This window comes from Nelumbo nucifera, chromosome 5 (assembly GCF_055504915.1).
Source record: "Nelumbo nucifera cultivar China Antique chromosome 5, China Antique-T2T, whole genome shotgun sequence".
Classification (NCBI taxonomy): Eukaryota; Viridiplantae; Streptophyta; class Magnoliopsida; order Proteales; family Nelumbonaceae; genus Nelumbo; species Nelumbo nucifera.
The window spans coordinates 51192058-51216820 of NC_142653.1; the positions used below are offsets into that span (position 1 = coordinate 51192058).

The 24763-nt window shown below is 37.6% G+C and overlaps 1 protein-coding gene and 1 non-coding gene across 2 annotated transcripts; both read right to left on the reverse strand.

Annotated features, from left to right (window-relative positions):
* Positions 1 to 17775: 17775 nt before the first annotated feature.
* TRNAR-UCU (transfer RNA arginine (anticodon UCU)) lies at positions 17776 to 17848 on the reverse strand. Its single transcript has one exon. It is a non-coding gene; the product is annotated as a tRNA-Arg (tRNA).
* A 187-nt stretch (positions 17849 to 18035) lies between these two features.
* On the reverse strand, positions 18036 to 24444 carry KOM (Rhomboid-related intramembrane serine protease family protein). The gene is made up of 6 exons (XM_010257936.3): positions 23904 to 24444; positions 20464 to 20627; positions 20168 to 20331; positions 19786 to 20051; positions 19555 to 19681; positions 18036 to 18424 (listed from the first exon to the last, which is right to left on the reverse strand). The coding sequence occupies exons 1-6, from the start codon at positions 24194 to 24196 to the stop codon at positions 18302 to 18304; spliced, it is 1137 nt and encodes a 378-aa protein (XP_010256238.1). The 5' UTR covers positions 24197 to 24444; the 3' UTR covers positions 18036 to 18301.
* Between the last annotated feature and the right edge of the window lie 319 nt (positions 24445 to 24763).

A 24763-nucleotide genomic window follows, 5' to 3' on the forward strand; every position in this document is an offset into this window, starting at 1 on the left:
GCAAGGTTCGCACATTCTTCATACTGGGGATTCTTTTCTCCAATTCAATCAGTTTGCTTTCAGATGAAGTGATATTTGTCATGTTCCTGCTATTGGAAAAAATCTATTATATGTTAGTAATTTCACCAGAGATAATGATGTGTCTTTTGAGTTTCACCTTGATGTTGTTCTGTAAATGATTATATGTGGACAATTCTTCTTCAAGGGATCAAAAGAGATAATCTATATTGTTTTCTGTCATCTACTATCATTTTGTCATCTGGACCATAGACTTTCATTGGAGATCGAACATAAATTCAAGGTTGGCACCTACGATTGGAACATGCAACTCTTCAAATCGTACGATAGGCTATCTCTCTCAATTTGGTCTTCCTTACTGTCTGGACAAGTCTTTTAGTTCAGTATGTGAGTCATGTCAAATGGGTAAAAATCTTAGGTTACCATTAAAGTCTTTTCTTTTTAGTCTAAGAGTCCTTTAAAGTTGAGTTTTTTCAGATCTATGGGGACCAGCCCCAATTAAATCAACTAATGTGCATTATTATTATGTTTTATCTTTTTATGATTACTCGAAATTTCTTTATTTCTCACATGAGTCGAAAGTCAGAAGTATTTGACGTTTTTCTAAAATTTAAGAGACATGTGGAAGTATTGTTTAATGCACTGATTTGATCCTTTCAATCTAACTGGGTGGAAAGTATCAAAAATTACCTAAGTACTTGGACTTGCATGGTATATCAACTATTGTGTCACTTGTCCTCACACTCATGAACAAAATGGAATGGTTGTCCTCTCTATTGGCCTCTTCAAAGCTCCCATTCTCCTTCTAGATAGATGAGCCAAAACTATAGTTTATTTCATTAACAAGCTTCCCTTTATACCTATTCGTGGATGATCTCCTTATGAGGTACATTTTCAACGACCACTAGATTATTCTATGCTTAAAAGTTTTGGATGTGCTTGCTACTCCTTTCTCTAACCATATAACAATCACAAATTTATGTTTTGATCACATCAATGCATTTTTCTTGGTTACAGTCATACTCACAAAGGGTACCGTTGCCTTCAACCTACCTCTAGTAAATAATTTATTGCAAGGCATGTTGTTTTTGATGAGTCTTTATTTCTAGGTTTTTCACCATCACCATCAGCTCTGGAGGTTCCCTCCAATGGGATGATTATTTTAGATCCTTTAAGAATGTCTCATTCTATAGAGATTTCTTCTCCTTCAACAGATGTCGATCTCCCAAGTCTTAAACCCATTACATCTTCTACTTCGCCCACATCTCAGCAATCTGCAACATTTGCTTCTCCTCCAATTCTCTATCGCAATATTTAAGAGATTTTGGATACTATGCCAATTGTTCCCACTCCAGCTTGCACACATACTATGGTCATGTGCTATGGATGGTACATTACCAGTGCATTCTAACCAAGTATCGAGATATCCTCTCTCCAACTCCATTATTTCTCTTCTCACCTCTCAAGAGAGAGAACCTCGATCTCATACTAAAGCCATGTAGTCACCACATTGGCATGATGCCATGCAAAAAGAGTACAATGCTCTCATTAATAATGGGGTGTGGGAAATTGGTCTCATACACTTCAAGCATAAAAGTTATAGGCACTAAGTGGGTGTTTAAAATGAAACAAAATTCAGATAGCACTTTCAACTGCTATAAAGCTCGGCTTGTAGCATAAGGATTCAATCAAATCCTAGGTCTTGACTATTTTGATACATTTAGTCTAGTCATCAAACCTATGGCTATTCGCACCATACTAGCTCTTGTTGTGTCTCACAAATGGCCTGTTCATCAACTATACATCAATAGTGCCTTCCTACATGAACTTTTGGATGAAAACATCTATGTCCGATGGCCTAAAGTGTTTGAAGACCCTTCTCACCCAACTCATGTCTGCAAACTTCACCAGGCTTTATGGTCTCAAACAGGCTCCAAGGGCATGGTATTCATGAATGAGTCACACTCTTTTGCATATGGGTTTTCGGAACTCTAATGTCGATCCTTCTTTATTTATTTTTTATCATGGTGGCAGTAAATTATTTATTCTCATTAATGTGGATGATATTCTTCCTACTGCAAACTCCACTACTACAATTAATGATTTCTTGCATTCTCTCTCCAACATCTTTCCACTCAAAGACTTGGGTACCTTGCACTATTTTCTTGGCATAGAAGCTCAATATATACAACTCTTCCAAATTGCATTTGTCTCAACAAAAGTATATTGCTGAATTGCTTCAATGAATACATCTAGATGGCGTTAAACCCATCTCCACTCCTATGGTAACATCAATGAAGTTATCCAAGTCTTTTGTTACACACCTATCGGATCCTACAAAATATCACAATGTCGTTGGAGCTTAGCAATATGTCACATTGGCAAGAGTGGATATTTCCTTTGCTATAAACAAGGTATGCCAGCTCTTACATTGCCTAACTGATGAACACTAGAGTGTGGTTAAATAGATACTTCAGTATCTGAAAGGTTCGATTGACTACGGTATCCAAGTTTGGTCATCCTCTGATAATGTTCTCACCAGTTATTCTGATGCCGACTGGGCAGGCTGCCCTAATGATCAGCGCTCTACCGGTGGATACTCAATTTACCTTGGAAATAATCTTATTTCATGGAGTTCCAAGAAGCAAGCCACTATTTTTCATCCCAGCATTGAATCTGAATTTCATGCTCTGGCCAATTCCATTATTGAAGTCCTATGGATCCAGTCTCTTCTTACTGATTTGGGGTACTCTGTACCAGTTCTTGTCGCTTGGTGTGACAACATTGGAGCTACTCACCTAATTGCCAACCTGATCTTTCATGTTCAAACCAAACATGTAAAAGTTGACTATCATTTTCTGCGGGATCTAGTAGAAAAGAAGCAACTTCCCATTCAATACATCTCTACTTCTAATCAGATTGCTGACATCTTCACAAAACCCTTGGCATCTGGTTGGTTTGATGTACTTCGGTCCAAGCTTCATGTTGCCCCGTTCATCTTGAGGGGGCATGTTAACAGTAGTAGATCAGGATTAGGATAGATCCTAGATTATTCTCAATGTAATTCTACTACTATCATAATTTCTACTACTATCTCTATAAATAGATACTAAGATTAGTCGACATTCGTTGAAACCTATAAATTCCTCTCTAATTATTCTTGTCTCTATTCTTCTTTCTATATCTCAACTAAAGTTAATCGAGTAGCTTACAAGGCTGGCCAGGGAAAGGTTATCCAATTGCGCCCGGTCTTTATGTCGATGAGATTCCTCTATGGTTTTCCAAATTATTGGCGTTTGGTAGGGAGAGATTCTTTCTTTTGTTAGTAGTCTTCTTTGCAGTCTCCTGTACGTCGCTGTTGTTTGGATCGTCAGTGGTTTTCTTTGCAGTCTTCTGTACGTCGATGTTGTTTGGATTGTTAGTTGTGGTATTTTGGTGGTTTTTAATTAAAAAAAAAAAAGTAGAAAAACAAGATTTCCACACACCTCTGAAACTAGTATTTCTGAGATATTAGAAAAGTAGGATTTCCCCACAGTGGTTATATATACCGTTTTCAAGTTCAGCGCTCCTAGCCAAATACACATACATGGAGACAGGATTCAGTCCTGCCTTCTCATGTATCCTATTGTTATTTTTTCAGTAAAAGTTGCTAGTTGGATATTTTGGTGACAATAATAGTAAAAAAAAAAATAGATAATTATCAAAGTTCTGACGTGCATCTAGATGTATGTTCTTCAGAATTGTTTGTCCCCGTTCAATAATTTGGGTTTCTTGTACGGTTAAGAGACAAATTTGCCAGGATACAATAGGACCCAATAATAGATGATAAAATTGAAGTCTCTCCAATTATTAATGTATTGCAAGAAATTAGTGATCTGACCTGAAACAAAAAAGTAAGGCTCAGTTTGCAAGGAGTACAAATAAAAATATATAGAGTACAAAATTTTGTATTTTGTTTTATTTTCTATGTATTTGTACTGTACATATTTGTATTTGTATTTCTTCCAATCTGAGCCTAAAGTGTGAAAGAATTTTTTTTTAATATAAGAAATAGAAAGAGATTTTTTTTTTTGGGGTAAATTGCTGAAATCTCCCTAAATGAAATCTCTTGTGAAGTTGGGTAATTGCAATCACCTCTTCTGAATTTTCTGATACAAATGCTATCGATCACCTCCTCCAAATACCCATGCGGTTAATATAGAAACCAGTTTCAGAAAAAAAAAAAAAAAAGCCAATATGAACTTTATGAACAACAAAAAGAAAAGAGAAGTTAAAGTTACAATTTTATCTTTGAGCAATTGATAGAAAGGCAAATCTAAAAATAAGTCAATTTCCAAAAAGATATTGGAAGGATTTGTGATAGCAATTGACAAATTGGCATGAAGAGAAAATTAAAAAAAAAAAACAACACTTTCATCAAAAGTAGCTGCATGGGTATTTTGGATTATATGATCTTAAGATCTACTTGCAATTGTGTTGAAAACTTCAAAGGAAGTGATTGTAATTACCAAACTTCAGGAAAGATTTCAGCAAGGACCAAAAACTTTTTAACAATAATTAACCCACAACTCTTTAATGAATTTAACCTCAACACTGCCGCTGGTCATTTTCTTTTTTCTGTTTAATAAAATAACTTTCTAAAATTGGATAAAATATATGTTACATGTAATATCTATTTTTCAATATTTAGATGCTTGATATTGAATGCCAAAACATGACATGATGGATGGAAGGATGAATACGTCCTGAAGGGAAATTAAATGAAGAACATATATAATACTGCTGTACCTGGAAGCATCATGAACCATGCCAATATACCTTTAGGTATTGATCAAGTTTCAATGACTTTCTTTCTATTACCTTCAATTCAGAAGTGAATGAAATATCCATATTTTTTCAAGTCACTAACGTCGAGCTCACGGTGTGGAATATTAATCATAATCCTGTTCTCAGGCTTTGAATCCCACTTACAACTATACGAGTGGCAGGAATTCTAACGTCATAGTCTGTCTCATCATGGTGCATTCAACCTTTTATTGCAGATACAGAGAGATTCCTTTGAAAAATTTTCCTTTCAATAAGTGGTCATTCTCATTCATTGATGGAAAATTTATTGGGGATTTGGCGTAGCTCATAAAACTTCACACGTCTCTCTCGTTCGACCATCTTCTGAATTCACTTTCCTCGCTAGCTTCCAAACTTGTAGAATGGGATTCAATTTCTTACAACGTGAAGATTACACTCGAGAGATACAATTAAATTCTATTTGCCATAGCAGAGTTAGAGATATTCTCTCACTCATGATCTTGCATATGGTGATTAGACATGAACAACCCTGATATATACGTGTGCAAAAGTAGAGAAAATACTTGATTCCCACCCAGTTGGAGGACATGTGTCTAATCAAAGTCGTTTTCCATACTAATTTTAGGGTTTAGGGCAACTACGATTTAGGGATTAATTTATGAAATACTTTATTCCTACCGAGAAGGGCATATCAAGCATTATTGCCTTGCTTCGAGGCAAAAAACAGTAAATTCCTTAGAAGGCACATTGCAAAAACACCACTTGTCCATGAAGTTTGGTTAACTAAATTATTCTCTTATTTTTCAAACTGAACCTGTACTACCGGTTTTTTACGAAGACGGTAACCAAAATTGATCCAAAGTCAATCGGTTTGATTAACTATCGATTTCATTCTCTGATTTTTCAATTTTGGATAATAAATAATATGTTATATGTATTATATATAATCATTTATAATATATAGATAATTTAAAATATATAAAAATATATATACAATATATCATATATATATTATACTGACCGATTCAGTTAACTACCGGCATTTTATATTGGTTAACTGAAACTGAACTAATTTGTTTAGTTGACCAAAATTTTTGATTTGGTTCAGCTTTTTGGTTTTTCAGTTTTTGATGATCATCTCTAATAAAGATAGCCACTCTAACCCGAGGGTGCAACTTAGGTGGGCTCAAGTATAACTTTTGTTAAAGTTTAAATGGGCATAGTCCAAAAGTGTTGAACTGACACAGTGTTAATTTATCAATTGGGTGACAAACTTGCACTCCTAACCCAATCCGAGTTAAGGGTTAGGTCGGGTTGAGGTCAACCTTGACCAAATCCAAGTTGTTCAATCCTAACACTAAAACTTTGGGTTGGGTTCAAGTTTGGCTTGAGCCCAACTTTTCTATTTCTTTTTTGCAAATATACTTAATTCCTAAACTTTCAAGGTTAATTCCTTTTGCCATTTTATAATCGGGAGGAGGGGGGAATTTAGACCTCAAACTTAAAAGAAAAGGGCGTATCGTAGGCAAAATTAGACAATGTTTGTAAAGTAATTGCCTCCACCATTTAAGATTGAATAAAATAATGAAAAATAGTGAGTTGGCATGCCCATATACTATCTGATATCTCTAGTGGGGCCCACTCTCAAACATTTATGAGTACACCACACTCCATTCAAACAGGTATCGTTTTTAAAGGAAAATATGGACACCCCTTCATCTTCTCCATCTTTGACGATGACCGAGATACAGATCGAGCACTAGGCTGTTCATAAGAAGGCCCAACCCGACCAAACCGATTAATCCAGACCAACCCAATCTAAGTCAGCTGGGTTTTTATCAGCATGGGTCGGTTTTGAGTTGTGCAAATTCCCAAACCGATGATTCGGGTCAGTTTTGGTTTTTACACAAGAAAATTGAAATCAACCCAAATCGAACTTAGTTCTTAGTTCAAACATGAAGTTCCAAAGCCCATTAGGCCACCTAGTTTTTAAATGGTTGCAAGAAACTTTGGATTATTGAATAATGATTAATGAACAACTTTTGTAATTAACTTTTCATTTAAATAAACTTTAGATTAGTGAATAGTGATTAATGAACAGCTTTTGTAATTAACTTTTCATTTAAATTTTATCATAGGAGATGGCTGAAATGATATTCAATTTATAACTGTTTTTAAAATTAGCAAGATTTTATCATAGAGATGAACTTAGAACCAAAACCGACCCAAACCGACCCAACCCGACTCAAACCAACTAGGTTGGTTTTGCTTAACACTGGGTCGGTTTCGGTTTCTATGTCAGGTAACCCGACTAAGTCGGGCCGGTTGAAAAAACTGCAACAAACCGATCCAACCCAACCCGTGAACAGCCCTATCGAGCACTCTCACTATAGCTCAGGTCTCTAAAGCCTTTTTGTCCCCTGGCTCTAGTTGTTCTCTAAAGACCCTTACAATCATTTGCTTCTACCTCCAACTAGGAGTTCGAGTACTTGTTCAACCTTGCCCTCTTCTTCATCACTATTAAACGCCATTGTTGTAGAAATGGAAGGGCCATCATCATCAAACCCAAGTCGCCGGTCTCGAAGCTTTGACTATGAAGGGCAACTTGTAGTTTGCCATTGTGGCCTAAAAGCTCCTAGATTGGTAGCTTGAATAGAGGTTCTATAGTTGTCTAAAATACAAGGTAATGTGTAAATAAGGTTTCTTTTTTTAATTTTGTTGACTTTTATTCTAAAGAAGTATTTTCTTTGTAGGAAAATGGGTGTGATTTCTTTAGGTGGCACAACACAGAAAAGTTATCAAAAAGGGCAATTGAGGTGATTAGGGAACTTCTTGGAAGGGAAAGGCCGTTGATGATGCAAGTTAAAGAACTGAAGAGAAAATGTTCATGTAAAGGTCTGGAGAGTAGTCATGCTAGACAAGTGCAAGATGATTGTATTATTAAAGAGCTAAGAGGAGTTAAGGGGGGAACTGATGGCTATGAAGGAAGTTGGTGTGCAAGATTAGTTGTTTTTCCATTAGAAGATGGATATGATAGGTTTCATGTATATGATATATGTTTTTGCCTTTTAATAATGAATGAATTGTAATAATCAATGGCATATGGTTGATGCATGGTAATGAAAGATTTTTTTGCCTCATATACATAGTGTGCAATATTAAAGAATACATCTGATTTCAAATGAGAATGCAATGACAGGAAACCTAATGCTTATACAAAACTAGACACCTAAACACTACTCAAAATATATTATTCCAGAGAGTAAGACAAAATAAAGTTAAATTAAGTCTAGTGAGTACTACAAAATACATTGTTCTAGTGTGCAATATTTCATTCATTAACAAAAAAAAAAAAGAAGAAAAACCCTTGGGTAAGGAACATTCATAGTTCTCCCATAGGCAATGGACTTCCACATATCATGTAGTTGATAGAACTCGGCTATTGCTTTGTCCATCCTTCCTTGGAATTGTTAACAATCTGCTATTGTCTGTAGTGATCTTATGAAGCCAAAAAGTAAGTTAAACTCAAATAATGTGAAATTAAGATGCTTAAATTCAAGATGCAAAAACGAGATTCAATATTGGTATAAACCCCCATTCCCTCCCTTCTTTGCCTTTGAGATGATTTGGGAGGTGCAGAAGAAGAGTCTCCCTCATTTCTTTACCTTGTTATTCTCACTCGGGGTTGGGCATCAATAGCAACATCTTATGTAGGTTGGTCTTCTTTCACATCAGCCCTAGGTACCTTAGGTGTAGTAACTCATTTTTTGTGGCTATCCCAAAACCATCTCCAACTTAGGCCTGTATATTTAACAAACATTAGAGCAATGAATTAAATATATGTACTATCTGACGCTGCTCCAACCCCAACATTGAATGTATTAAATGTTGCTACACATTTTCAGAAGTCATTGAATCAGTTCTCTCGAAGAACAGTGAAGTTAAGCTCTCTTCCAATGTTAGTTTCTTTACAATGTGAGTCGTTACATCTTCCAAAGTTAGTTAGTTCCAAAGTTAGTCGATTCTTCTCCCAAGGTAAGTTAATGATAGTCAAAGTCCAATTTAATTCGGTTCACCTTCAACCGACTCTATCTATTATAAATATCCCCCTTCTGTACTACTTCGATACATCTGAGAGAAACGACAAAATACATCTACTAAATCTTTCTCTCAAACTACTGAGTTTCTTTCTCTCCCTTCTATCATATATTTTTAGTATTTTCTGTTACAATCATCTTCAAACTATCAGTGGTGTCAGAGCTTTGTCCGATCAATTTTCTGGGCGTGATTTCTTCTAACCATTATGTGTGCTGATGCCAATCGCTCTACTCTTTCTCTTCCAATTTTCAATGGAGAAAACTATGACTTCTGGTCCATCAAAATGAAGACCTATTTTCGGTCACAAAATCTATGGAAAATTGTTGAGGAAGGTTTTTGCATTGCTGAAGATACTTTTGCTCTTTCAGCAAATCAAAAGAAGATCAATGAAGAGAATCAACAAAAGGATTGTCAAGCATTATTCTGCTTGCAGCAAGCAATGGTTGAGGAGATATTTCCTCGAATCATGGGCGCATCAACTGCAAAAGAAGCGTGGGACACACTGCAAGAGGAGTTTCAAGGAACTGTCAAGGTACGCACTGTTAAATTGCAAAAGTTTATAAGGGATTTTGAAAATCTTAAGATGAAGGATAATGAGACTGCAAAAGATTACTATTCTAGAATAAAAGAAATAGTAAGTCAAATGAGAGCCCGTGGGGAGACTATTTCTGGCAAGAAAATAGTCGAAAAAATTCTAATCTCTTGTACAGAGAGATATGATGCAATAATTTCGGTGATAGAAGAAACAAAGGATCTAGAAACACTATCACCAACTGAATTAATGGGCTCTCTCGAGACATATGAAAATAGGCGTGATAGGTAGAATGAAAATTCGGTTGAAGCTGCCTTTCAGTCTAAAGTTAATCTGTGGTCTCATAAACCAAAAGTTGATGGGAGAAAGTCACAAGGAAAACCAAAAGAAAATAATGACAAGTATTCTTCATGTGATATTTGTAAGAAGAGAAACCACTTGGAGAAAGATTGTTGGTTTAAAGGAAAACCACAATGCCAAAATTGTAAAAAATTCGGCCATGTTGAAAAAGCTTGTAGATTGAAGAAAACCCATCAAGCTAATTTTTCAGAACAGAAAAATGAGGAAAATAATATATTTTATGCTTGTCATTCTGCAAAAGAAGAAAAAAAGGATACTTGGTATCTTGACAGTGGGTGTAGTAACCACATTACTAAAAATGAAAGCATCTTTCATAGTCTTGATAAAATCAAAATAAAAGTCAAAATTGGTAATAGCGACTTCATGGAAGCAACCGGCAAAGGCACCATTGTTGTTGACACCAAACAAGGCAAGAAATACATAAATGATTTACTTTTGGTTTCCAACATTGATCAAAATCTACTCAGTGTGAGCCTAATGATTGAAAAATGTTACTCTTTACATTTTGAGGGAAACTCTTGCACAATCTATGACAAGCAAGACAAGTCTCTTGAAATTGCAAAAACAAAAATGACAAAAAACAGATGTTTTCCCATTCAATGGAGAGATGCAAGTTATTTACCAATGCAAGAACAAGTGGACGAGTCGTGGCTGTGGCATAGAAGATTCGGACACTTTAATTTCCATGGATTAATGATTCTACAGCAAAATAACATGATGTGTGACCTACCAGCTGTCAAGGAGTTCAACAATGTTTGTGAAGGGTGTATGCTCGGAAAACAACATCGACAACCCTTCCCATCCGGCAAGGCTTGGAGAGCAAAAGAGCCACTAGAGTTAATTCATACAGATGTTTGTGGTCCAATGCGTACTCCATCAAATAATCAAAACAGGTATTTCATTCTCTTCATTGATGATTATATTAGAATGACACGGGTTTATTTTTGCGAGAAAAATCGCAGGTTTTTGATATTTTTAAAAAATTCAAAGCCCATGTCGAGAAGCAAAGTGGTCACAACATCAAGACCATAAGAAGTGATAGAGGCAAAGAATATACTTCTAATGAATTCAACAAGTTCTGTGAAGATGAAGGCATGGAGCATCAACTCACAGTCGGGTACGCTCCAGAACAAAATGGAGTATCTGAAAGAAAAAACAGAACACTTATGGAGACAGCAAGAGCCATGCTCATGGAAAAGGGTCTTCCCAAAATTTTTTGGGCAGAGGCAGTAAGCACTGTTGTCTATCTGCTCAACAGATGTCCAACTAAAGTTGTGCCAGATAGGACACCAATTGAAGCTTGGAGTGGGCAAAAGCCATCAGCAAAGCATCTCAGAGTTTTTGGGTGCATATGCTACACACACGTCCCACACGAGAAAAGAGGCAAACTGGACGAGAAGAGTGAGAAAGGAATCTTCTTAGGCTATAGCACTAAATCAAAAGGCTATCGAGTCTATAGCTTAAGAAAAGAAAAACTCATAATCAATCGAGACATAAGTTTCGACGAGGATGCTGCATACAATTGGGAGACAAAAGAAGTTGAAAGGAAGACTATCAACTTGCCCCTATTACCAAGTCAAGGAATTGAAGAAGATCATGATCAAACCAGTTCGCCAACACAATCGGAACCGGAACAAGCTTCACAGTCTACTCCGGACTCACCACCAAGGCAAACTAAATCCTTAACAGAAATATATGAAACATGCAACTTGATGATCATAGAACCAGAAAGCTTTGAAGAAGCTTTTAAGGAAGAAAAATGGAGAAAAGCTATGAATGAAGAGATAAAAATGATCGAAAAAAATGAGATTTGGGAGCTTGTGGGTCATCCACAAGACAAAGACACTATTGGAGTTAAGTGGGTCAACAAGAAGATCAAGGACATATTTGCGCTGAGATATGAAAATACTGTCCTTAGACCGAGTAACTTCAATGCCCAAGAAATACCGAAGGTCTCCCAAGTCTTGGATTTCAAATTCAGAATTGAGAAATCCTTTTAGTTTCCTGGCCTTTTCAATGTCATTACCCATTACCACAATATCATCAACATAAGCAATCAAGAAGGTCATCAGAGTGTCATTTCTCTTCAAGAACAATGTATGATCAAACTGTGTTTGAATGTAGCCAAAGGAGACAAGAGCAGCCCGAAATATCTCAAACCAAGCTCGAGGAGATTGTTTGAGACCATAAATGGATTTGTGTAGTTTACACACCTTGCCTTTCATTTCTTTCCCATACACCCCTGGAGGTAGAGACATATAAGCTTCTTCATGCAGATCTCCATTAAAGAAAGCATTTTTAACATCAAACTAGTGTAGGGGCCAGTCAAAGGTAGCTGCTAGAGAAAGCAAAACCCTAACTGAAGTCATCTTAGGTACAGGAGCAAAGGCCTCAAGATAGTCAATGCCATACATTTGGGTGTTACCCTTGGCAACCAACCTAGCATTATACCTCTTAACCGAGCCATCAGAGTGATATTTAATGGTAAACACCCATTTACACCAGATTGGTTCCTTCTCTTCCGGCAAGTCCACAATATCCCAGGTATGGTTCTTATATAATGCTTCAAGTTCAATCATCAAAGCATCCCTCCATTCAGGTTAAGATAATGCTTTCGGTACAGACCTGGGTATCACATGTGAAGAAACAGAAGTAAGAAAGGAGTAGTAGGAAGGAGAGAGAATGTTGTAAGATAAATGTTTGGAGATGCAATGGGTTGTACACTTCTGCTTGCCCATGCGAAGAGCAATAGGAAGGTCAAGGTTGGGGATGGTCGAAGGTGGGTCGATAGAGGGCTGACCTGTTCCCTCAAGAACTATGGGAGTGGCAAGATGCTCTTCTGAAGGAGTGGAAACAACCTACATTTGTCTGAATCTCTACCTTTGGTAACACCTTTGAAGAGTAGGAGCAGAAGGAAGAGGAGGAGCAGGTATACCAGGGGTGGGTCCAGTGGAAGAGGTGGACACCCCATGATCAGACTCACAAGGGATGGGAAGAGGAACAGCTGGAGACATAGCAAAAGGTTCATCAGATTTCTCCCCTTTAGGAGGATTACTAAAGAAAGGAGTCAACTCTGCAAAGGTGACATCCCGAGATACAAAGCGGGTGCCACGAACTGGATCAAAACAAAAATAACCCTTTTGTGTAGAGGCATATCCCAGAAACACACACTTATGAGCCTTAGGTTCAAATTTATGCCTTTGGTGACTATGAATATGTACATAACAAGTACATCCAAATACACGGAGAGGGAGAGAAAAGAGATCCTCATCCGGGAAGAGAAGACTAAAGGGGGTTTTAAAGCCAAGGACCCTGGAGGGCATACGATTGATTAGGTAGGTATCAATATGAACAGCATCTCCCCAAAACTTTACAGGAACATGGGATGCAAATAAAAGGGATCTGGCAACGTCAACCACATGTTTGTTCTTTCTTTCCGCCACCCTGTTTTGTTGTGGAGTGTAGGAACAAGAACTTTGATGAATAACCCCAAAAGTTTCAAGATAAGTGGAGAGGGTTCTCTCAAAATATTCCGCTCTTCCTTAGCATTGTCAGAGCGGAATATTTTGATACGAGTATTAAACTGGGTGAGGATGAGTTCATGAAAATTTTTCACAATAGTTGGTACTTCATCCCAGGATTTCATGAGATAAATCCAAGTATAACGAGAATAATCATCAATAAAAAGGATAAAATACCTGTAGCCCCCCATGGTTGGCATGTGATATGGCCCCCACACATCAGAGTGAACAATATGGAAAGGAGAAAGAGATCTTTTATTACTGATTAAATAGGAATGTCTACAATGCTTTGCTAGCTCACATGACTCACAATGAAGACTAGATAAAGACACTTCTTTAAACATATCTAGGAATAGATGACTTAAAGCAGAAAAAGACAAATGACCAAACCGAAAATGACATAACCAAATTTTGTTAACAGACTCTGACACAATTGACTCTAAAGCAACTCCATGAGGTGGTTCCAAGGCTTGATCTGGTGTGTCCAGTAGGTATATTCCGTTCGCCTCATGGCCACTCCCAATCGTCCTCTAAGACTGCAGGTCCTGAAAAACAAAATGAGTGGGAAAGAAGCTTATGTTGCAGTTCATAGACTTTGTTAAGCTACTAACAGATAAAAGGTTTGTGTTAAGCTTAGGAACATGGAGAACAGAAGATAAGAACAGGGTGTCAGAGGTCTTTATATCTCCTTTACCAGAGATGGGGAAAAGTGACCCATTGGCAAGGGATATTTTCTCTTTCCCAGAGAGGAGATGATATGAACAAAAAATGTTAGATAGGATGGTCATATGGTCTGATGCACCGGAATCTATAATCCAAGAGATTTTATGATTACCTGAAACAGAAGCATGATTTGCTGAGGCATATGTACTTAAGTGAGCAAAAGATGATGAAGAGGATGCATTGTTGGAAGGGTGGGCTGAAGAAACTGTAGCTTCCAGGTGATTCAGGAGCCTCCCATACTTCTCAAAAACTAACTTCATTGCAGCTAACTGCTCAATGGTTGATTTTTCCTCACTCTCCTTACTTCCCCCTTCAGGTACTGTAGCAGCATTAGCAGTTTTGAGTTTTCCCAGTTGACTGCCCTTCTTAGGGTTATTCTTAAACCTCTTAGGGAGTAGTCCAGGGTGAAGTTTCTAGCAGGTGTCCTTGGTATGCCATGGTTTCTTGCAATATTCACACACCTGCTCCTTTTTTTCAGTAGGTCCCTTAGATTTCATTTCAGTAGGTGGACTCTACAACTGAACTTGTCGTCTACTTTCCTCACTACTTATCATGGCATATGCCTATGATAGAGTAACCTCATCTCTGGCCAAAATATTCTGTCTGATAATATCAAACTCAGGGTTGAGTCCAGTGAGAAACTCGAACACCCTATTTCTCTCTACTAGCTTTCTCTATATTTCAGCATCCTTTTTACTCTCCCATACCACAATTTCCATAGCATCAATTTCTTGCCATAGGTATTTTAGTATAGAGTAGTAGATTGCTACACTCTTCTCCCCCTGTCTCAGGTTTTTCACTTCACTTTTCAATTTGTACGCTCGGGCTACATTCAGTTTCTGTGAATAAGTCTCAGCTACACTGACCCATATCTCCTTAGCATAAGACATCAAGAGATAGTGTTGGCTTATATGATGTTGCATATAGTTAACTAACCATCCTATAACGGTATAGTTCTCTTGCATCCATCTCTCAAATTCAGGATCTGTCTCTTCGGGTTTCACTTTACTACCTATGAGATATCCGAGTTTTCCTCTACTACAAACATAAATTTTTATAGATTGTGCCCAGGCAAGATAGTTCGTTCCATCTAGCTTAATCGTGGTAACACTAGTCAAAACATAATCTACTGGAGCAGGTCCAGAAACCGGCACCTGCTTTAACTCACTTTCGTATGTCTCCATTAATCAAACAAAAATCAAAGAACTGAAATTTTAACTATGCAAATTTACTTGAAGTCAAACCAGAACCAGGGTGGTTGAAAACTAGGGTTTTGCTCCATCTAACAAATGGGAGGAAGAGAGAAGATGGTGCCGCACCAACCAGACTGACCCAAACTCTTCCTAACCTGAACCACCCTCCTTTAGAAGTCACAAGACACCTTCCAAGCATAGAGCGCCACACCCAAGCTTTATCTTTCCTGGTAACCTCGAAAATCTCTAGTTGGCTAGGGTTTCGGGCAACAGCAAAACAACATCACTTCTTGGCAAAATTCGGCCAGGACTTAAATCTCCAAACCCTTCTACCAACCAGGCAAGTGATTCGCTACACTACAGAGAACCTATCTCTGCATACACTCTCTTGATTTTAGAGTGTACAGGAACGAAGAAAAGGAAGAAAGAAGAACTGCACCCGCTCTGATACCAAGATGTAAATCAGTCCTCTAATATCAGGTTTAAAATTAGTGATTAACAGAACAAATCAGATCTGAATAGTGCAAGAGTTGTGTATGTCGAAGAGAAGAGGTAAGAGAAGAAGAAGTCGAATTATTCTTCCTTCTCCTCTAACCCTATTTTATTTATCTCTAAAAAATTAATGATGACAAGTATGCCCTTAAGTGGGCGGCCAGCTTGGAAATTACATAAAGAGAATAAAACAAGAACAAATAATAGGCCCATTAAGTGAGGCCCATCAACATAAAATAAAAGATAAAAAATAAAAGATATCACACAAGAGGCTGTTAGGGCCCATTCGGCCTTGTCTCTTTACACTATGGAATCCTTTTTTTTCATAGGCCTTCCCTCTTCTTTATAGGTGTTTGTGGTTCAAGTGCTTCAATAGTGAACTTGGGCCAAAACTTCATCCCAGTTACTAGCTACATGACATACCGGTATATCTTCATGAAAGCTTTCTTACTATACCAATGAACCACATAATTTTCTATTTTTTCCTTTCTATATCAAATGCCACATATGGCATGAGGACAGGGTATGCTAGTCAAGTCCAACCTCTTGCAGGTGTAGGTCTGCTTTACCATGTCAACAACTTTTTTATACACACCTGCTTGGACCTCATATCTTGACTCCCCATTCCAAACCAATCTAGTCTAGGCACTCTCTCCCTTATATTCCTCTATCATTTCCCATATCTTGGTCCCAAACCCTTATTTGAACTTGGAAGAAAAGTTTTTTTCTCTTCACTATCCTTGACATTATCTTCGCACTAAGATCCTCCAACATTAAAATAGTTGCCTTATGTTTGAACTTAATGATGCCTGAATTGAATGTCTCAAACATGTTGCTGTCAACATGGTCACACTAATGATGTTTGAAAATATGCCTTTGACTAACCCATAGGACCTATCTTCAACAAATCTTCTTAAGCACTAGGCTTCAACCTTAACTTCTCCACCTCAACCTGAAAGTCAACAAGTGTGGTGACCTTAGCACACATCCAAAATTGTCTCTGCAACTCCCTACACTTATATTTCCTCTACTTTACGAAGACATGCCATGTACACTTATTATAATTTACATGAGGTAGTAGATCTGCAAATGCCTTCACTAGTCCCTAAAAAATCCATAGTCGTAACATAAAGTTAGACTTATTCATCCAACATGTATGTAACTATATAGTACAGAGGTTAGTTACATACCTTTTGTTGGTTAGATATAAATTAATAATTAGCATTGGTTGCCTTTGTGATACCAAGATCATTTATCAGGTAAGCACAAAACCATTGCAAATTGTTAGTTCTCTCACTTCTCACAACTATCCATGTTATTGGCATCATCTAATCGTTTGTATCCCTTCCAATAGCTAACATGTGGGTCTTTTGGCAAACCCCATTTACATGGACTATAAATAGCAAACCTTAGGGAGAAGAAGCTATCCTTCTGATAACCACACCTACACACTTTAGAGCTCTTTCTCAAAATCTTACACAAAATAATTTGAGAAGTGCAAGCAATTATAAGCAATTGTAAACATCACCTTCAAGTTCAAGTTCAAGAGGGAAGAAGGAAGAGAAATAATTTATTAGTTTTCTACTTTACGCTTGGATTCAAACCTTCCCAGTAACTCAAGCCACTAAAAAATGGCCCTTCTTAGAGAAGCATTCTTAACAACTCACTAAACATAAAGCCTAGAATGTAGAAATCTACACAAGGGCTCTCATCTTCACCAAATTCAACCATTAACCAGAGGTTGTTCATGTAATAAAAAAGAATCAAATAGGGAGATTATTCTGGAGTCATTTGGGATGGGACACGGCAAAGTTTTAGATGTCTTCACCAACAAACAAAAATTTTCTGGCATTTTCAAGGCTCTAGAAATGTCTGGTTAAAAGAGTAGGGGTGTAATCGAGCCAAGTCGAACCAAACTTCGACATGTCGTGGCTCATTTCAATAAAAACAATACTAGGTTTGAGTTCAAATTCATTCAAACCATAGTTCGGTTAAATATTCGAAGAGATAGAAAATAAATATTTTTGTAAAGCACGCCCGGTGGGACTCGAACCCACAATCGCCTGATTAGAAGTCAGACGCCTTATCCATTAGGCCACGGGCGCCTACGTTTATGAATTCCGAAGCTTATTTTAAGAGGTATCTACAACTAGCTGAATAAAGAATAATATCGATGGGCCCTGCTAGTAACAGAACACCATTTGGGACGCAGCTCTCCTGAGTTTCCAAAAAAAAGAAAAAAATAATAGGGTAACACTGATCTCAAAAAATTACCCAAAATCGAAAAAAAAAAAAGAAAGACCCAAAAGAACATTTAAGTACAAAGTTATAGCCTCCAAAAAAAAAAAAACCCTAATTCCTGCTTGCAGGATGTGTGTAAACGTGTTCAATCTAAACAGTTTGCTTTATCAAAAACAATGCTTCACCAAGCATACAATCAAAGGACAATATCAAATTGCACAAGTCCTCATACTTGCTTTTGAGTTGTCAATAGATGTATGAATTTCAGCCTGTATTACTTCCTGTATCCAAATGATATCACCATCAAGTGTACAAGCCTAGGAACATATCAGACTGCACAAGTCTTCAATCCTTGCTTGCGAGATGTTAGTGAAAGGGTAAATGTGGAAGTTGCCATTGCTTTCGCAGGTTAGTGTTAATCGCCCCCCATTTACTAGCACCTGCATGCATAAATGAACAATGATGTCATATAAGTTAAAACAATAAGTCTCTTATTTTTTGATATCTAACATCACTCAAGGTACCTTGCATGATTCCTGTATACAAACCTGAGACACAATTCAGGCATTTTCCTCAAGTATACATGAGTAGAAAGAATAGTACAGCTAAATCCTTTTCTAGATGAGACTACCAGAAGCAATTATACATCACTAGAAGAAATTCCTTAAGTTTACTGAGTTCAGATTTTATTATCATCAATGCTGCTACCTGATATTATTGAAGTAATGACAAATTCTTTTCCAGAAGTAGGTTTGGTTCACTTATAGGGTATTCAGACCCCCATCAATCTCTACTTTGGATTAACAAGTAGAAGCAACTCCTATTTTGGTTGGAACTTTTAGGTAGGGGCATTAATAGACTGGTTTTGGATTGGACCCTGTCCAGACCAAAATCAATTTGGATGGATTGGATGGACCAACAAGACCTATTGAATTGGACCGGTCCAGACTTAATGGTCCAACGTATTTTTTGGATTGGATTGGACCTGCTCCATCTATAATGAATTTATATTGGATTGGGTTGAATTGAGCCAATATCTGGCCCATTAATAGAAGATAAGTGTCAATGGACCAGGTTTTGGGTTAGAGTCGATCTATACATTAAAGCAAATTTGAGTGGATTGGACGGTGCAGACATTGAATTAGACCGGTCCAAAATGGTCCAAAATATTCATTGGATTGCATTGGACCTGGTCCATTTGTAATGGACTCACATTGGACTGGATCAGATTGGATCAAATCCAGTCCAAATGGCACCCCTACTTGTAGGCCTTTCGGATCTAAACCCCCCTACAAGAGAGAGACCTGCAAAGAAAATCCTTGTATTATTGATTTCATGCTTTATATCATCCACATTGGTACCTACGTCATTGCAGTAATGACTAATGACTCCTTTTCTAGAAGTAGGATAGATCCACCAGTAGGTATAGCTAAAATCTCATTAGTCACTAGTTTTATTTTTATTATTTTTGTTTTGTTGCTACAAAATATTAAAATTAGTTCCTCTAATAAAAATGACTGTTTTGGGGTTGGAGTTGATAAAAGTTATCATCAAACAGAATAACCTATACCTCGCATTGCATTGCTTCCTCATTGCAGATCCACCCTTTGAAGGGGACACAATTAACATAGTGACACCAACTGCAGTATTTGTTTGCATTGACACCATGAAGAACTGCTACAAGACATCCTGTGAAACTGCAAGGAACAAAGAAAACTAATTAGAGCTCTAAGATATTAATTCCTTTGCCAAATAAAGAATGATTAGGAGATTAGCAGATTAGTTCTTGCAACAAACTCACATAAGAACAAACAGAACTAATGAAATACATCTGATCGCTGGCTTGTCCAGCTTGTGCTTGAGCTTCACAGAATTTTTTACATCATATTCAAATAGACCTTTTTTATTTTGAGCCATTTGTCTTAGCTGAGGATTGAATAGGAGCACAAAACCAAGAAGAAATCCCGCTTGGAAGCCTCCAATATTTGAAAAATTGTCCACATAAGGTAACAGACCAAGAGAAAAATTGATGGTTGCAACGAGAAAAAGTGACAACAATACTGCAAACTGTGTTAAAAGCGCAAAAGACAGTTAAACAGACACATAAAAAGGTAAACATAAAAACAAGAGCAAATAGGATCTTATTCATGTAAAGAAATGATATATCCAAGAGAAAAGAGGACCTTATCAATGTAAATTTTCCAGTTCATGATAAGCCCAGAAAGCATAGCACCAAGCAATCCAAACAGAGCACCTGAAGAGCCAATGGCTGGGCCATTCTGGACAAAAAGTGCTGATACCAAACCACCAAGGAAAGCAGATAGCATGTAGATTATCCCAATCCTAACTGACAAGCAGAAGCAAATAGAATTTTGTCCATTAGTTGAAACAACTGTAAGCCTACTAAATTTATTCTTCTTTTTGACCATTAGTTGAAACAACTGTAAGCCTACTAAATTTATTCTTCTTTTAAACTCACATGGGCCAAACATTTGCTCTAAGCGAATGCCTATCAAAATAACACATGACAGGTTAATGATAAGATGGATGAATCCTGCATGCAGCCATAAGCATGTCACAAGGCGCCATATTTGGTGCTGTTGAATCACAAATGTTCGCCGAAGAGCCCCCATTTCATACATCCTGCAAAAGGAAAGAAACCAAAACCTTAGAGCTGACAAAATTTTGGAACCACAACATATGAAACCAATGGGAAACAGAGTTTAAAAGCTTAAAACATATAGGAAATTGTATATTGAGTAAAATGTTTTATGTACAGAAGAAAATAGGTGAAAGTAAAGGCATATTGGTTTACACAACTCCAACCTTTTATAGTAAAAGGGTAGACAGTGCACGAGGCTCCTTCCAGTGTGGGGTCTGGGGAGGGACAGATGTATGCAGCCTTACCCCTGTGCACATACAGAGAGACTTTCCAAGATTTAGACCCCAATCACCCAGGTCACAATGGAACAACCCAACCATTGCGCAAAGACCCACCCTCAACCTTTATAGTGAAATAAATTTTATTAAATATTAGAAAATGACAAGAGAAGGTTAAAAGAAACCAAAGCCCATGCTGTCACTCTAGGATGCAAGAATACACCAAACTAGTACCAATCAAAAACAAACCACATACTCTTTCCAAAATCAGTAACCCATCCCCAACTCATATATAACCAAGGCCCCTAGTATGAGAACTAGACTCCAAGTACCATTCACTATTTTCCTTGTATTAATCTGCTTAACCTTCTTCAACTTCTTATAAGGACTAATCCTGAATATTCCCCCTTTCAAACAAGACTTAAGAAACTTTTTTTTGAGAAAAGGTATTGTATTAGATGTGAATATGGATGACTGTACATGGGGGTGAAACATTCCCAAGAGAACTTTAAGAGAGACATTTAGAAAAGAGGACATCAGTTGAGATATTGTGTGCCTTATCACGAGAAAATTTTTGCTAACATGTTGCGTATAATTTCATCTGTATGAGAGGATTTGCCTTCAAAATTTTGCTGTTCTTCTCCATCCAAACTGTCCAAAATTCTGTTACGGGTATCATATTCCAGATAATTTTACCATTAACTAAGAGGCCTTCAACTCTCCAGCTGTCTAGGAAGTTGAAGACCATATTTGGAAAGACCCAACATAGGTGCAGGTTAGCCAACACAACAGATGGTTCCAAATAATTCTGCTGACTGGGCAATGCAGAAAAAGATGATTTGCAGTCTCCTGAGAAGCATTGCATAAATACAGATGGGCAGTTGATGGGAACACCTCACTTACATAGCTTGTCTTTGGTGAGGCATTTGCCATGTGCTGCAGTCCAAACTACGAATGCTACTTTTGATGGCACTTTCCATGCCCAAACTAACTTATGAGGGAAGGTGGGTCTGTTCAAACTGAGGTGCTGCATCATAAATTTAACCGAGTAGGTTAACCTCCTATACCACTTCCAAATTCTTCTGTCCTCGTCACAGTTGACAGGCTGAAATTGCTGCAGATAGAGGAGCAGATCTAGATTTTCAATCTCCCGGTCAAATAGGTTTCTTCTAAAAAGTAGGGGACCAATGGCCAGAAGCTCCTTAATTAGAGATCTTAGCAACTGTTACCTCTTTGTTTGTGGCTGCATTAAATAGGCCAGGGTAGATTTCAGCCAGGGGCCTATCTCCACACCAAGAGTCCAACCAAAATCTTAGATGAAAGCTATTGCCCAGCTTGCTGACAATGCAATCTAGGAATTGAGCTTGAGCTTTCTGAAAGACTTTCTAAAGTGCAGTGGTGGTAGCATGGGTAGCTTGAATAGTATCCCATCCTCTATTAGAGAGGATGTATTTTCTTGCAATCAACTGTCTACTTTTGTTTGGCGGAGCATATCTTTACCAAATCAAGGAGGTGGATTTCCTTGTTATCCACCCTCTCCAGAGAAAATCTCTTTGGATTATTTACCAGACTACTTGCAACTTTGGAAGACATCTTAAACAAAGACTTGAAAAACTTGATAGCTCTTTGATTTTGTTTTTCTTTTAAAGCGTCTGATTGCATTATAAAAATTCTCAACTCCCCTCTAGTCTTTATCCTCAGATCTGTCAATTATAGCACCCCTTTGTAATTTGATGACCATTTTTTCACTATCCCCTCCCTCTGATACCTCTCTTTCTTTCTTTCTCCATTGTGGCCTAAACTGCTCTCTTCAATAAAACCAGTTTCCATTACCCTCTCTTGTTGACCCAACTCCTCCCCGCTGTCTTTCCAAATTTTCTCCTATCTCATTTCCTCGAGTTACACCTTCCTGTTCTTCTTTTTCTTTCCATTCTTTCCTTTCCAATTCTTCAAACACCTTCCTGGCATGCTCTCCTCCCCTAGGAAGAAAATACCTAGTAAATTACTTCAAATTCCTTTTCCGCAACACTTATGATTTCAACAGCCTGTTCCTCCTTGGGAATCAACTGAATTACTTGATGACTAAAATGCAATTATTCCGCAGGTAACAAATAGATTTACTAGATATGCCCCCATTAATGACTTGACCATAAAGAGCAAAGATCACAACAGCCAAAGTTCAATACTCCATGATAAAGAAAAAAGCGTTAGAATTTTGTCTTCAAGCTATCAAGCCTAAAACTCTATGGGTATAGCATTTCTAGTTGAAGCTACTGACAAGTCTCCAGAACTCAAAATCTTATGTTCATGGCAGTTCAAGCAGATTATAGTTAGCTTTCTGAAATAAGCAAACTGCTACAGCTAATTTTCTGATCATCCACATGAAAAATGGGAGGACTTTAACCTCATCTTTCAATTAGAAAACTAAAAAATGACAGTGCCTGTAATAGGCGGCAGATTATTTTCCTTTTGTCATCGATAAGTAATATTTTTCTCTTCTACTAGTCCAGCTTATCGAGCATGCTATTACAAGCTTCAGGAAAGCCCAACACCTGATCAAAGAAACCAGGATCACCATGATTGTTCTGTTATATACAAAACCTCTGACGAAATATTAGAAAAATATAAGTTTACGAGAAAGAACCGAAAGAGAAGTGCAATCTGAAGACATAAAGACCATTGATCTCGTAAATTCAACTCAATCATTGGTTTGCAACAGAATCCCTTCTAAAGTGTCAGCGGAACACTAGATTCCCGCTGGTTCAAAGAATCTTACAACAGGAAAATGAAAAGAAGCCTACAAAAAAATTGAATTAGATTGATCACTAGAAAGATCTTGTTCCAGTTGAGAAACGGCAAGCAAATGCAAAAGTGAAGCCCTTCTTTTAAGAAACCTAAATTGCGGTCAATAAAGAACAAGATTTGCAAGAAAACTAAATGCATTTCATCAAAACAAAATTGAAACCACAAAGATTTCTGCAACCATTCCAGAACAGAAATAAGAAAACTCGAATAGGAATGCAAGAATAAATGACTGACGTTGAGGAAGAAGGTCCAAGGAATGGATTTTCTTTAAGAGGTTGGAAAGAAAGCCTGCCGAGGGTTCTCAGAGCACAGTCGCCATGTGAATTCGTCGAGCAATTGTTGATGAACATGGTCGCAGCGAAGGCAACTACATGGAGCACCACAAAGAAGGAAATGACCCAGGTGTTCTCCTTCCCCCGGGAGCGGGAACCAAAAAATCGAATCTTCTGCTCTTGCAGGGATTCATCGGCCGCTGGTTCTTGAGACTTGATTTCGATGTGTGAGTAGTCTTTGAAGGTCTCTGCCATCGAATTCACAAGAAAAAGCAAGTAGGTTTTTCAGAGATGGCGATTAGCTTTGTCTCCTCTATTTTTTCTTTCTCTCTCCTCCGTCAAGAGGAGAAGAGAAGCAGGGAGACGAGATGAGACAGACGGAGTTGATTTTCCCGCAAAGAAACTGAAGCGACTGCGAGCTAGGAATAGATGGATTGGCATCATGGTATATATAAAAGAAACCGTTTGGCATTTTATTTGTACAGATGTGATGGCGGGAAATAGCAATGATCTTGGGCCGGACCGTGCCGGGATTTACATAGAAATAACTAATAACAGAATTTAGGCCTAACTGGACTCGGATTAGCTCCAAGACACCCTGAGACTTTAAAAGGGTGTTTCCTAAGTTGTAACGTAGATGAGAAATTACAGGGTGTAATGACCATCCAGCCCAGGGTCAGAATTCATGAATTAGACACAAATTACAGTTGGGGTAGGTGTCAGTTCGGAGTTGATGTCAATTCATGGATGGGTACAAGTGCATAGCGTGTGGATTTTTGAACTTTTAAATTTTAAATGTTTATAGAATTGTAGCAGAATTCA